At 32.8% G+C, this 14,864-nt stretch overlaps 1 protein-coding gene and 1 pseudogene across 5 annotated transcripts in view; one reads left to right on the forward strand and one right to left on the reverse strand.

Moving 5' to 3' along the window:
- Nucleotides 1-14,864, forward strand: part of MICU1 (mitochondrial calcium uptake 1) — a 284,544-nt gene that overhangs the window by 99,897 nt on the left and 169,783 nt on the right. For 3 of the 5 annotated variants that reach the window (XM_077124976.1, XM_077124978.1, XM_077124979.1), the window contains 2 exons: nt 536-579; nt 1,167-1,337. In XM_077124976.1, coding sequence (XP_076981091.1) covers nt 536-579; nt 1,167-1,337 — 215 coding nt within the window. The other 2 variants (XM_077124977.1, XM_077124980.1) reach the window with 2 other exon arrangements.
- On the reverse strand, nt 11,936-12,295 carry LOC143653746 (large ribosomal subunit protein P1 pseudogene; annotated as a pseudogene).

Genomic DNA, 14,864 nt, shown 5'->3' on the forward strand with positions numbered 1-14,864 from the left:
TGCTCAGAATTCAGGGCTCATTATTCCCAAGGTCAGTATTTATTATTTAACCCAACTTTAAAAGGTAGTATCAAGATGGGCTATTTGTTTCTGTTTAGTTGTGTTGCATAATTTCTTTTAGTATTGAACTCTTTTCACTTTAATTTGATGCAAAAAAATTATTATGCATTCAGATTAAACTAATATCTCTCCCTTTAGAGATTATAGTAGAGAACCTTGATGTAAAGAAAAGAGAACTCCAGGGGCTCTTCTGTTAACTAGTTGTGTAATTTGCACATGCAACTTTTACCTTCTTTATCCTCTTAGAGCTTCATTTTCTCATTTGTAAAATAAAAAGTTTGATATCTTTTAGCAGTGACATGTTGATTCTGAGAAGTGTGACAAAATTTTTGTTCTTGTGACCTTTGAATAAATGTTGTGGGGATACCATCTAGTAGAGTTAATTGAACAATTGGAAGCAAAACTGAGATCCTGCATTTTATACATTTCACTTAAGTTATGTTCAATAACTATATATTTGTTTCTTCTTTTACAGACTTGGGCCTGGATCAGTATATAATAAAACGCTTTGATGGAAAGGTGAGAGAAGTATGACATTTGTATATATATCCTGTTGTTAGCTAAGATTATTTAAAATTTCTCTAGAATTATATGTGAGAGATACCTGAATACCTTCTGTTTATCTTATCAAAAAAAGCATATTGTTTAGTGTGAAGAGGCCTGCCTATAGGTGCCTGCAAATGCTTTTAAAGAAAGAATCAGGCAGAAGATTCTTCTATATTTTTACATATAAGGTAATTCTTATGGGTTCCCAGCTCTGTATCTTAAGGGCTATTTCAGTGTATATTGACATTTGAATGTTATCTCAGAAAAACTGTGATAAAGCTTCCCAATATTACCTTTGAATTTCTTATAAAAACACCTGTCTAATTTGATCTTCCCCAGACTTTCTGATAGTATGTACCAGTAATCATAACTAGAAATTATAAAGGTCTTTATTAGGGCTTATGAAATAGTTGTGAAGACTACCCAGATTACATATGTTTGCTTATGATTCTTTATTTCATACTTGAATAAATCATGTAATATATCATTCTTAAGTATAGAAAATGAAACTTTGAACTTTATTATCTCATAAAGCAGTCAAACATGTTTTTCCATTTCAGGCTGAATTCTCCAAAAGGAAAAAGAAAATATTACACAGGGTCAGAAAGAAAAGTAAAGGGTCAATTTTAAAGACAAGAAAGAAAAAGCAACAGAAAGAAGAAAGAGTCAGGCATGACTCTCCAAAGTTTAAAAAGGAAATCAGAAGGAAAATCATGGAGTGGATGGAAAAGGCAGGATCACAAAAAGAGGGTCTGTTTGGGTAAAGGTCAGGGTTAGTGGTCACTGATTTTGCAGGAATGTGTCATTGCCTGCATCATTTCCTAAAACTACATATACGGGTAAAGTGAACAGATGTATGCTAAGATCTTTTACACAAGTGGAAGCATGAATAAGATTTGAGAGGTCACAGTCAAGGTTACCTGCTTAAATGTTACCTTTCCCATTCATTTGGAGCAGTGACTAAAATGCCTCCATTTGTGAGTATCCTCTTTTTAAAGTCACATATTCTAAAATAATTTTGAAAAAGAAAGGGCATTAGCCTAGATGTTAGGTTCACAGTCCAGACTTTGCTTTGGGTCAGCCGCCTCTTCTCTCTGATCTTTGGTGTTTCTGCTTTATATACTTTCAAAATACTATATCCACTTGAGAGGTTTACTCAGACACTAATGTCAGGGTCTGATTTCAGACTTTTTAGCAAGTCAGGCCCCTATTTTATCTTTGTGTCACTCAGAGAATAGCATAGGCCTGGCACACAGGAGTAACCAATAAATATTTGGTGACATGCAAGGAATCAGTCAACTAGTCAATCACATATTCCTTGGAAATATGACTCATTCAGTCAATAATATCTTACAGCGAAATCAGTTTAAAAATTATTGTTTGGAGAAGGATCCATAGTTAGCACTAGAATTAAGTCCTCTGCTGTATGTAGATAACCCGAAAATACATTAAAGAAGCTGAATATGTGCAAACTGAACAGCAGATTTACATGCTATAAAGGGAATTTCCATTCCTAGAGCTCTGCCAAATATAAACTCCCTAACAGCAACTCATCTTTCATACATACTTTTTATTTTTTTCCTGTTTTAGCCAAGTATCCACTTGATGCTAAAAATTCCCAGGTTTGGCATGACCAATGAATTCCATTTTTGCTTCAATTGCCTTAAATTTATGAGTGCTACCTTTCCTATTATTATTGCCATTTGTATTTTTAAGTTTTTGCTTTTTTTTATGAAACAGAAGCAGTTAAATGCAATAAAACATTAAAGAATTTGAGTACTACTTTGTGGAGACAACAATGGCAGTGTTTCTGTGTTTGGAAGGCGGAGGCTATAAATATTTATTTGTGCCCTCTGAGGCATAAAATTCTGAAATTGGAGTATGAAAGGCAATATTTAGGATATCAATGTATAGTGTTGAAAGTATAACTTATATAGAAGTCAGGCATATGAAAGTTGACTTTATGATAAGGAGAATAGGTTCTAAAAAGAGAGAAAATGAAATGGGGGTGGGCTCACATAGGAGGTATAGAATTGGACCATTGACATTGAGCCAGCTTGTCCCCTAGCAAGGAGTGAACAGTCCACATCTCCCTTTCATCCACATTATGATATGCATGTTGAATCTCTTAAGTAGGTTCTTCATCTAAATTCTATATAATTCCTATGAAATTCATTCTAGAGGTCTTGTTTTGGAGCTAAGGTTAGGCTTCTTAAAGAGAAGTTTTAAACTGAGTTCACTTCTGGTTTATGTCTTTATAAATTTTATGAAATAGGAAACTTCTTAGAATCTTAGATAATACCGTAGGTGTTCTTTAGGGTTGGTAGAAATGGTTTTGGTTGGGGTTTGGCAAATGATGATAAATAGCAATATCTAGCTGTAGCTTCCAGAGTAGCCTCTTGACTCTATTTTTTTTTTTTCAGGTCTTTTAAAAAAAATTTAATTTTTTTTGTTATCTTGGTTCTATTTGAACTCTCTCAGTCATTGATACCTTATTTGTTATCATTCTTTTCCCCTTTTGGTCAGGAAGGCATTGTTACTTGCACAGTGCCAGCGCCAAGGTCATCCCTGGGAGTCATATCCCCACATTGCCAGGGAATCTTTCACCCCAGGATATCCCATGTAGAGAGGGGAGTAATTGCTTTGATTTTTAAATAGATAATTTTCTGTTTTAAAATGTTTTTCCCCACTTGGAAGATAAAGTAGTTATGAACTGCTTAGAGAAAGAATTATTTACTTCTATCATCTTAGCCCCTATTGTTTCAATTTTTTGTTGTTGTTCTTTATTTAATCAAGGTGACATAAAAGTTTGAAATTAAATAAAGGAGTTAGCATGATTTTAAAAAGACAGTTTTTTTTAAGTGAGGGGGCATTGTCTAAAACAATATGGAAGGAGATGGTCAACATACATGTCAATAAATGTATTGGTCTGATAAGACATAAAATCTTTGTCATCTAGGCAGATTACACAGATGGTTAAAAAGCTTTTATAGCGTCTCACTAAGAGCAAACAAATGTTTCAATTTTTTTAACACATCATTTAACAAAGTCCATTTGACCAGAAGCAAATTCATAGATAACACTAGCTTATCTTATTGCCTTCCAGTTGAATTATACTTTTGCCTTTTTGTCATGCAAAGCAAGAACAAATGTAGACATAGTGTTACATTTTCCTGGAGTGTGTTTTCATTTGTATTTGAATTTCATAGAACCTCCAGCTGTAATGTAGGGGGAAAAATGGCCCAGCTAATATTGACAGATAATTGGCTAATTATTTTTTGCTTTGATACCTGTTATCTTTTCTCCTGTTTCTTTTAGCTGAGTAAAAAAATTCCCTTGAGAAGTAAAATAAATACTCCTATTGCACCTGACAGTGAAACTGAATTTGATTAAGTAGCTTTTGAGTTTTGGAGAGACATGTATTCTCCTTATGACTTGTTAAGCCATTTCATGAATTTTGGATTATTTCTTTAATGAAAACTGTATTTTTTCTGGATTTAATTTTTTATCATCTAGTAATTGTCGTATAAAACAAAGCAATAGATTCTAAGTGGAGCCTTTATCCTCCATAGTTATCAAATGTTTCTTTCATTTAATCATTTAGTTGCTGTCTTTTATTGATTGTGGTTTATCTCAGGTGGTTTGTATCCACCTTGATTATCCCATTTTCTCTTACCTGTTCTCTTTTCCTCAGCAAACAAAAGATAGAAATTGTTTTGTGTGTTCTGTTCTTATTGCATGTTATAGGTATTTTTTTCCAAATTAAAAACAAAAATGTGTACTTTAAAAGCCACAGTATAAAATACATAGTCGAAGTAAAATGTTTTATTAAGCAAGGAATATCAACCTGTAGAACTTCAGCATAATCTCATCTCTCTTCTAAAAACTTTGCAGTTCATACTGTATTTTTAAGTAAAAATGAATTGCTCATTGAAATAGTTGCCCATTATTATCATTCCACCATTTATTTCTTTTTCAGAGGATGGGTTTGTTAAACTTTCCTGCTATTGAATCACCCTTTCTCCCAATCTCTCTCTGAGGCTTTGGATTCTGTTTTTATGTTATTTGTAATTACAGTCCACTTAGACTCTTGATGATCACTCCAATTTGCAGAAAAGAATTAACATATATTTTTCTTTCCATCTCCTTTATGATTCTTACAGCAATATTTTATCACATGGAACAGGAAAACATATAACATATTATATCAAATGGAAATGAAATATTATTCATATTCAGGTGAAAAAGATAAGGGTATGGTCAAAACCTAGAAAGGGAAGTATTGATTATGGTGTTTATAATGGAAAAGATGATCAGAGAGGAAAATTATGAAATCCAAAATCAAAGCTTTAATAAATAACCAAAGGCTTTTAATTGCTTATCAGATAACAGTTCTTAAAAAAATTGATAAATGAATTTTAAAATTCTATTCTCTTTTGTGGAAAGGCTTGTTCCACCCAATGTGGGAACATTTTTCCTGTGATATAATAATGTCAGTGCTTTAGTCAACTTGTGTCTATTTATTTCATATCACAGATAAGATATGAAACTGGAATAAGATCAAATATAGTATTACTCATTGACTTGTGTAGTGAGCTGTGTGAGGGAGTCCCTGCCCTATGGGAGCAAAATGTGTTGCAGATCACGGAATTGTAAATTAGGACAGAAGAGACTGAAATTCTTATGGAGAAGGGGTTAATGAATCTCTGCCTTACTTGACCTGCTTAAATTCTGCTTAAATTTATATAGAAGATTTGATATCCTTATGATATGTAATTCTACATTGTTAATTAGGAACATATCTCTCTTTCTTTTGACTTTCAGAGACTTGAAACCAGACAAGTCCGAATTCTTGATTAATTAATATATTTATTCAGGTTTTTCTGTCAATGAATATGAATATATAGATAGAATTTTGTTATTTTTGCTTGTGACCCATGTTTTCATTTGTCCTTTCAGTCCCATTTTTAATGTAGGGTGTATGACCTGTGTTCTTTTTCTTTTACAATAAGGAAATTCTTCCTTTTTAAAAAGTATAGAAATTCCAAAAGAATGCATAAAGTATTTCAATTTCTTGAAGCCAGAAATTCTCACTATTTCATAGTTTTATGTTATTTTGGGGATGACAATTTAGTCCTTTTGAAAAGGCCCATTAATATGTTCACTCATTGATTGTTGTCAGTTTATTTTTCATGCTTAAAGTGAAATCGCTGAATGAAAAATACTTTCCCTGTTTGTCTCCTGAGAGAATTAGTACCACTAATAATGAAAAAAAAAAAAAAGTTGAGGCTTACTAAGTGCCTGGCACTCTTTTAACTGCTTACATATAATAGCTCATTTAATCCACACAGCCATTCTCTTAGGTTACTATTTTTATTGGCATTTTATAGATTAATAAACTAAGGTACAGAAAAGTTAATTAGCCAGTAAGTGGTAGAGCCAGGATTCCAAATTGGTAATTCGCTTCCTTGCTTCCAGGGTCTACACTCTTAACCACTGTGATACCTTTTATATACCCAAGATTTTTACCTATATGATCTATTTCTAAATTGAAATTTCTCTTGTCAGACAACTTTAATTTTACTACCTAATGCAGCCAAAAACTTGATGTTTCACTTTCTTTTAGGTAAGAGTTATTGAACTTGATTTTTTTTTGCTTTAATAAATTATAGCTAAAGCCCCATATATAAGAAGGATACACATTTTAATACCTGATTTTAGAATGTCAACAGCACTGTTATTCTCTCCATTATTTTCTCATGTACCATGAGCACCAATTGACATTTTGAAAAGAGCTGTCTTTTTTTTCCCTTTAAGGCATCACTCTTAAATCACTGTCCTATGTACTTGAAAAATTCTATGTTTGCTGAGTACAATCAGGGTAATAGAAAAACTGTCTTTTCTATTACAAATTAAACAATTTACTTTTTCAACTTGATTAATTTGTATGTTAAATGTATCAGTGTTTGAATGGAGCTATTCATTATAGTCATTCTTTATGTGAGCCAAAGTTTAGAATGTAATTAAATTACCAAGGTGAACTCAGTTACTGATTCAACATTTCAGGAAATCCTTTGACACTTTGCTGGAATTTTCTGTTTTTATTTTTAGTCTCAGATTTCCCCATCTTCCCTCTTTCCATTCCAAAGGTCTTTCAATTACTTCCACAGCATTTACTCATCCTTCTCTCTTCTTACAAATCAGTGGTTTTAGTTCTTTCTTACATATCATAACCCTAAGAAAATATGACTTAAATGCCTGAAATGTTTTCCAAAGACTTTTCATTTTGATCACTCAATATTTAACAGGATGTGAATAATTGGTAGATGTTATAAAGTATGCCAAATTGCATATGAAAAACACAACCCTGTAGATTGCTGTACTTCTTAGTGTATGATGGAACAAAATGAAAACTGTGGACTTCAGATATAGTCAAACCTATGTTCAAATATGGACTGTGCTGCATACTTGATGGGTACTCTTGAGCACCAGACTACATAACCATTCAGTTTCAATTACCTTCTCAGACAAATCGAGATAATAGGTAAAGTATGTGGCTCTATAAATTATATCTATTTTGTATGATTTTAGCCCTTTACTCAATTTATGAAAGGAGTTAGCTGCTATCATATATATTATTTTCTTTCTTGGTTTGTATAAAATGCTACAGAACAGTGTACTTCTGCCTAATTGCTTTCTGGTTTCCTTTCAGATTCAGTCAGCTATAAAAATTTCTGTGCTATCTCTATAATAAGCAATTAATTAGCTAGTCAGTTAACTGACGAGAGATCTCTGCTTTGATTTCTCATATCTGAGCTGTCCTGTGTTCATAGAGATTCACTCCTGTGCTGTCAGATCCTTTGGGCATCTGTCACATCAATCCTCGTAAATTACCAATAGCATATATATATATATTTTGTCAAGAACTTTTACCATATTATTAAACTTGGTTTGAGAAGGATGGTTTCAGGGCAGATTTTATGTCATAGTCAGTGAAGTTTATTTATTGGAAAAAAAAAGTAAAACCATCTAATATTTGAAGATATTTTGGAGTGGTACCTAGCTAAATTAGCTAACCTTAGCTGCTTCATCAAATACCGGCCTCCATGCTGGCTGGCCTTTTTTTACGAATAGGGATAGCACTTTATTTAGTGCAGTGTAATTTTGGAGGAGGCCTATTTCCAAATAGTCATTCTAAACTCTTCCTTAGAGCAGTTACTAGTCTTCTGACTTATTCCAAGTTTGTTTGCCGATATGTTAATATGGATGGTTAAGCAACTGATTTTCCATGGAGTTAAAAAAATTATAGTCATGAAATGATAGTAAGGGATATTATTTATAGGAAAGCTTCATTAAAGAACTTCTTTGACTACCCATGAAAAAATTGAAATGCCTTGTTTCCTTTTTCTTAATACACAAGTTTTGTTTTTACAGAAATATGACTTTTTCTATAACTGTATGTTTCATTTTGAGGAGGTTAGGAATTGAGTTCGTTTTTTGTTTTTACTGTGCCAAGTTGATAAAATCCAGAATTTTCTATATATTCTCATTTCCTATTTCCAAGTGTTTGCCAATTTTATTACAGGTCTTAATTAGTCCTTTATTTGTTTGTTGTAATGTTTTGTGATATGTGTATTTGATTTGGGGGGTTTTGTTCTTGTAATCAGACGATGTCAATTTTTTTTTCCTTTCTCTCATCTTCTGATCAGGATTTCTGGCAGGTACTGACTCAGCAGCATGTGCTTTAAATTAATTAATGCTCCAAAATCCATAGTAATGCTTCAGGGACAAAAGTTCAGTGCATGTTCTTGTTCTTCCCCTGCTCCCTTCAGAATGGTTCTGTTCCTGTCACTTTAAATTAACATACTTCATCTTTAATATGACAATTCAAACATTGCACAAGTCCTTGAGAATATAGTATCTGGCATAATTTAAAAGTAAGTTTTAAACATTAGAAGTTACACAAAAGGTCAAGAAACTTTATTTTAATCACTATGTTCTATAAAGGATATTCATTAATTGGTTGTTTAAATAGTCTTACTTGCATGCCATGCCTAGTTGAACTATAACAGCAATGATGAGACAACAGTAACTTCGATTGAAAAATCAATAGGTTTTTTCCTTTTGCAAGTTCTTACTCTGTCAATACAGATAAGCAATTGCTTATTTGCACTTTGCTCAATAATATGGCTTATGGGGAAACAAATGGGACATTTAGAAAGATTTTGTTAATTTGCTTTTTTGAGCTAATCAACAACTTTAACTGGGGAAAAAAGCAAACACATGGAGAAAATCATGAAAACAAACATAGAGGTTGTATACTGGCAAAGCAGAATTCCAAGGACACTCCTAAGAAGTACTTTTTAAGTTATCTTCGAAGGCTTGGACTCTTTAATTTTAGTTTATGAATTATTAAAACTTATTAATTAAAAAACATTACATTTCTGATGGTTGGCAGTTTTAATCCAAATATAAAACTGTATTATAGACATATTTTGGTTTAAAAGAATTTAATTAATGAAGATCAAAGTGCTCTTTATTTTTATCATTCTTTTTTTTCTGTTCCTTTTTTTTTTTAATGGGATGTATTTTTAGTAGTTCCCTTACCAAACAGGTTGCACAGAGAGGAAGGAAATGGCATATATATCGCTGAGTAAAATCACAATAGATTATCTTCCTAAATACTTTTACCTTCAATTGCATTCTGAAACAAAACCAACAGATACTTAAGCAATTATACCAAAATAATTTCTTGGTAATTCATTATCAGTGTTTCTAATCCTGGAGATTTTATTTTAGAATGTGGCACAACCAAAGAATGCTAAGGAGAGTAAATCAAATGGGATGTTAACATCTGTGATTGAGGGGGACCACTTCTAGTTCTCTATTGTAATCCTATGCATGAGGCAACAGAAAACTCTTGCTCTTTTGATAATTGTTTAAGGCTTAAAGAGTTAAAATGACTGGCCTTAGGTGGGTCCCCTTTACAGACAGGTGGAAATTGTTAAATGTTTAGAAGTCTCTGGCATCTGCTGTACAGCATTGAGTAATCAAACATATAGGTGACACGCTATTGAAGGTAGTATCCTTTGTTGATCAAGGATTCTGCATCAAGTTTTACTTGATATTCTTAAGGATATCTTGTGAATATGTCTTTTATATTAAAAAGAAATAAACTTTGTCCTTAGAATAGGTAGTGCAGGAATTGTTTATCTTTATTTTATATTATAAATATCAGTCGTTTTGTTGATGCCAGTGTGAATCCTTCATACTTCCAGAGGTCAGTAAATAGATACTTTCTAGAAGAGGACTTTCTTGCTTGCTTCCTTATAGTTATTTGTCCTTTGCATGCCAAGTTCCTATTGCCTGTGGAAAGTCTGGAATCATTTTGTTTTACTGGTAGCATAGAGTGCTGTTCTGCAGATACAGCTTCTTAATGGTGGCAAATACTTATCATATTGCTGTGAGGAGCATCCATAATGCCTCTTTCCAGTCCCTGAGTTCCACCACTTAGATGTCTGCTGATTTAAGTTTGATTATTCAAGTATGAAAAAAGAAATAATAATGTAATCAAGCATGCCAAAGGAGGGCATAGTTTCTTGGTTGTCCCAAGCATGCTGACTTGTATTAAGATATCTTTGAACACATTTTCATTTTAGATTTTGTTGAATTTAAATTTTGGTTCAACTGAACTATTTTGATTTATCTCTGTGGATTTGAAGACATAAACATTTTTTGTCTATCATAATGTCATAAACATTACATTTTTAACACCTTCATGTTTAGCATTTTCACCATAAAACAAGAGTTAGAATTCACTTTGACATGAGGACTTGGCTTCAGGCTAATTTCCTTATTATTCTAGCAAAAACACTCTGGCATGCTTTAAGGTTATAGAAATCAGGTTTTATGAAAGCTGCTCAAAATAATTTATTTCTCCTTTTTTTCTGTTAATTGGGTTCTCAACTTAGCCTAAATTTCTACTGATACCCTTGGCTTGCAGAGAATGTATGAGGACAGTTCTTGCTATGCATGTATCTCTTTGGCCTGATGTATTTTTTTAAATTCTAAACTTGAGTAATTGTCAGAGATTAGTCTAACACTTATTAAGAAGACTGTAAAGAACCATTAAATTCTTGAAGTGATGCCCTTTGAAAATTTTTAAAGTGTGCATTTGAACAAGTCAAGCCATTAAAAACAATTAGGTGTATTTTTTTATTGACTTCGACCTTCCTCTTCAACTGCAGATGAACTTACCTAATAGAAGCTAAGCCCCAAGGTTAATATTTTTAAATGGTGCGCTGTGTTTTCCTTTAAAAATATCAATTCCCTGCTAACATTTTTGAAAATTGTGAACAATATAGATACCGATTGTATTCTTCTACCTTTGATATAATTTAGCATATAATGGTTACTAGCATGGGCTCTGGAGTTCATGGCCTGGCCTGTGGCTTACTAGCACTGTCATCTTGAGCTACTTATTTAACTTCTCTAAACCTCAGTTTTCTCAAGTCTCAATTGCAGATATTACTTACCTCATGGAGTTGTAGTGAGGACTCTTATTAAAGAGAGATAATGCAAATGTAAAGCAGGAACAGTGCCTGCCATAAAATGTGCAAACTTTAATTTTTGCTATATCTTTAATTGTCATTAGCATTCAAGAAATACCTATAAATGTTTGATTTCATTGAGTAAAAAATTCTTTAAAGAATTTCCTAGGAGTTGACATTTACTATAACTGTAAATAAAGAGTGTGGACAGAGATTCTTAGGGAGAGGCTTTTATCTTTGGTCTTATGATGCATAGTTTTTCTTATAATAATGTTTTCCAAATGAAACAAGGTAAATTACTATTTTGCTATTTCTCAAAATTTATTCCTGAGGCTGTTTTTACGTTAAACTATAGGGAAGTCTGTTTTTATAAGCCCTGTGACTAAAACAAAGACCGTTGTTGCTAAACTTAGGGACAGTCTTTTCAGCACTGATCTGTTTGGGTGGCCAAAGCTCAAATTTAAATTCTTCGATTTAGGTAACAGATAATAACATTAATATAGAGACTCTGCCATAGTCCAGAGCTGCTTTGAAGCAAGTATGGAGGCGTAATTTGGTAGAAAATAATAGAGTTGAAGATTTCCCCCTCCTAGGATTTTGGTAATACCTCATCAGGTACTGAGGACTGAAAGAAATCATTTAAAAAGTTTTATCATTTCCTTGGAAGTTAATGCTATGCCAGTAAGTAGACGTTTGAATTTTTATTATTAGCTTTAATCACATCTTCTGCTATTCTATTTTGAGAGTTCAGCTTTAATTGAACACATTGCAAAAGGGATTTAGTCAAAAAGACCAAAGCCCATGTCATCATCAGACTCCTTGGATTCTTCTTTCTTTGCTCCACTCTCTTCTCCTCAGCTGGCGCAGCAGCAGTGGAGGGGGCAGGGCCTTCTGCTGTTGTAGCACTTGCTGCTGCTGGGGCAGGTCCACCCGCCCCTGTTTTGCAGATGAGGCTTCCATTGTTGACCTTGGCCAGGACATTTATAAACAAGCCAGGCCAGAAATTTCAACATTTAAACAGCTTTAATGACAGCATTGATGTTAGCCTCGTGACAGTGACATCATCATGGTAGAGGATAAAGACCAAGTAGATGCAGGTGAACTTGGAGACAGCGGAGTCCATGGTGTGGGCCAGTGCTGTACAGGTGGCTGCCGGAGGTGTTGACTAGTCACCAGATGATGTGAGAACCTTAGCGGCAGCTGAGGAAAATTACCTTTTTTTTTTTTAAAGCATTTTCATTTGTATCCATTTTATCTATAGCCATCTAGTTAATGAAATAGGGAAACATTTGCCTTCTAGGTGTTTGGAATTGTTCTCAGAACCTAAGGTGGTAAGAATTGGGACTGAAAAGAGAATTGCTTTCTAGCAGAGTGAACTGTATCGTATCTTAAGCATTCACCTTCCACAGTTTGTCTCACAGTAATTTATGTTTGTCTCAAATGTAGTTTACCTTCAAAAAGATTGAAAGAAAATCTAACTTAGAAGAGGAAATTATGAACTGCTCTAAGTTAAAAATATCTCAGTTTAATTTTTATCTGACATAACCCCAAATTCTACCTTTCAGGGTAGAATTGGGGTAGGAGTGGAAGGGTAACACACATTTTAAACTGTGCAACATTTGGTGTTTGATTGGGAGTAGTGTGAGTGTTTAAGATTGATCTTTCCAAGGCTTTGGTATCTATCTATGCACCAGCTACATAATGAATTGAGCATTAATTGCATGGGAAAATTGCTGAATTTTCTCTAACTCTCCTACACTCTGCCAAAACCCAGCCCTAGGTAGAAATATTGTTATTTGGAAATGATATGCCAAAATTGCAATTTCTGAAAGAAGCTTATTGTTTGTTATCATTAATTTGTTTTTGAAGTACAGTCTCAAATATTACTTGAGGAATTTAGGTTAACTTTGAAATCTATTTCAGCAATATAGAGACATTTTAATATTAATCCAATGATTTCAACCTTATAAAGGAGGACATCATAATTTAAATAGTAAATCTGTGTTCTTTATCAGATTTTCCATACCCCAGAGGTGTTTTGAGGTCTAGATGATATGCAAGCATCTATTTTATGGGCATATCCCATAAACTTCTATTAAATAGAAAAACTTTATTTAGAACTTTACAACTTGAAAAGTGGGTCAAAGATATAATGAGATTTCAGTCCTAGATGAATTGTTTCTCTTTGAATCCCAGTTGAGTCCCAGAAGACAAAAATATTGGCCCTATTTTGATCACGCTATAACTAGTTAGGATTCACTGTTGGAGCACAGTGAGTACTCATGAATTCTAATAATGTCTAGAAATTCCTTTCAGGGCTCCTGATGACACTTGCAACATTAGCAGGTTGTTTTATCAGTTTATGTAATTGGTCAAAAATCCAAGTATGGCTGCTTTAACGTAGAGCCATCCTGGTGAAACAATTCAGCTCTTAGACACATTGTGATGTGTCGCAATTACGTGTTTGTGTTTTGCTATGACAGGTTTACTTCTAAGTCTTTCTGCTTATCTAAAGAAGAAGATTCAGGATATGGTGCAGTTGATATAAATAGCAGAACCCTTATATACGTTTTATTTATTTGCCTTTATCTTGAGGTTAGTAATTTGAATGTCTTAGTGATATACTGAGTCTATACTGTGTTTTGAAATTTGAAATGATAAATATTTAAGACTAGATCATGTAGGTGGGTAATAAAACAATTATATTTTGTTCATTTAAGTCAGTTTACATTGCTCTGAAATATTTTGCATAGTTTCGTGCTTTAAGTGGGGTAACATTTCAGTATGTTGAATAGAAATGCTATTTAGATCTTTGATGGGCATTCTGTTTTAACACCCTTTACTTCAGAGATTCAACTGATTGGAATAAAGTTTGATGACATGTAACTTCAAAGCGGCATAAAATAGCATAATGCTCTGTAAGGTATCTGTAGTTATGATCTCTTTTTAAAATACCCAGTTCTGCTTTAATTTTCAGTGAAACAAGTATTGCTAGAGTCTTCTTATCTCAGTAAAACTTTAATATGAAACAATTTTCTTTGACGCTCTTGCCTTTTTTTTTTAACCTAGCCTCACATTATTTGCCCTTACAGTGGAATTGGAATGTATTTTCTTTCATGACTTGTCTATGCAGAAATTTATTTCTTATAGTTTATTATATTAAATTCTTGAATTAAATACAAATTTTTAGGACAGATTTGCTAGTAAAAATTATATAGTAATATGTGTTCATTATTAAAAAAAATAATGAACACCTCTGACACAGTGAGAGAAAATGAATATTATCATCTGTCTAATGAGGAAGATTATATTTTCCTTAGAACTTGCCTCTAGATCTTTCCTGAAGTATATAAATGGTGTTTACTTAGGGGAAAAAAAAAGACTTAAAATTTAGTTGAAGATTAAACATTATCCAAAAGATTAAGTGAAGTAATATTTTATTTCATATTTTTGATTTGCAAAATTAAACATTAGTAAAACTTTCAGAGTGAGAAAAAATACCAAAAAACTCCCCACTTTCCTTTCCTTCAGTCCTAATTGTCCATTTTTATCATGCTTTAGGGCTTTTTAAAATGTATTCATTATCAGACTAAATTTCCTTGTGTCCCATCATTAGTTGGTTTGAGAATATTGTATATGATATCAGGACTTTGATTTAAGTTTGATTAGTACTTAGACTTTTTTTATAGTATTTTCTTTAAAAAGCTC

Source organism: Tamandua tetradactyla, chromosome 13, assembly GCF_023851605.1.
Source record: "Tamandua tetradactyla isolate mTamTet1 chromosome 13, mTamTet1.pri, whole genome shotgun sequence".
Taxonomy (NCBI): domain Eukaryota; kingdom Metazoa; phylum Chordata; class Mammalia; order Pilosa; family Myrmecophagidae; genus Tamandua; species Tamandua tetradactyla.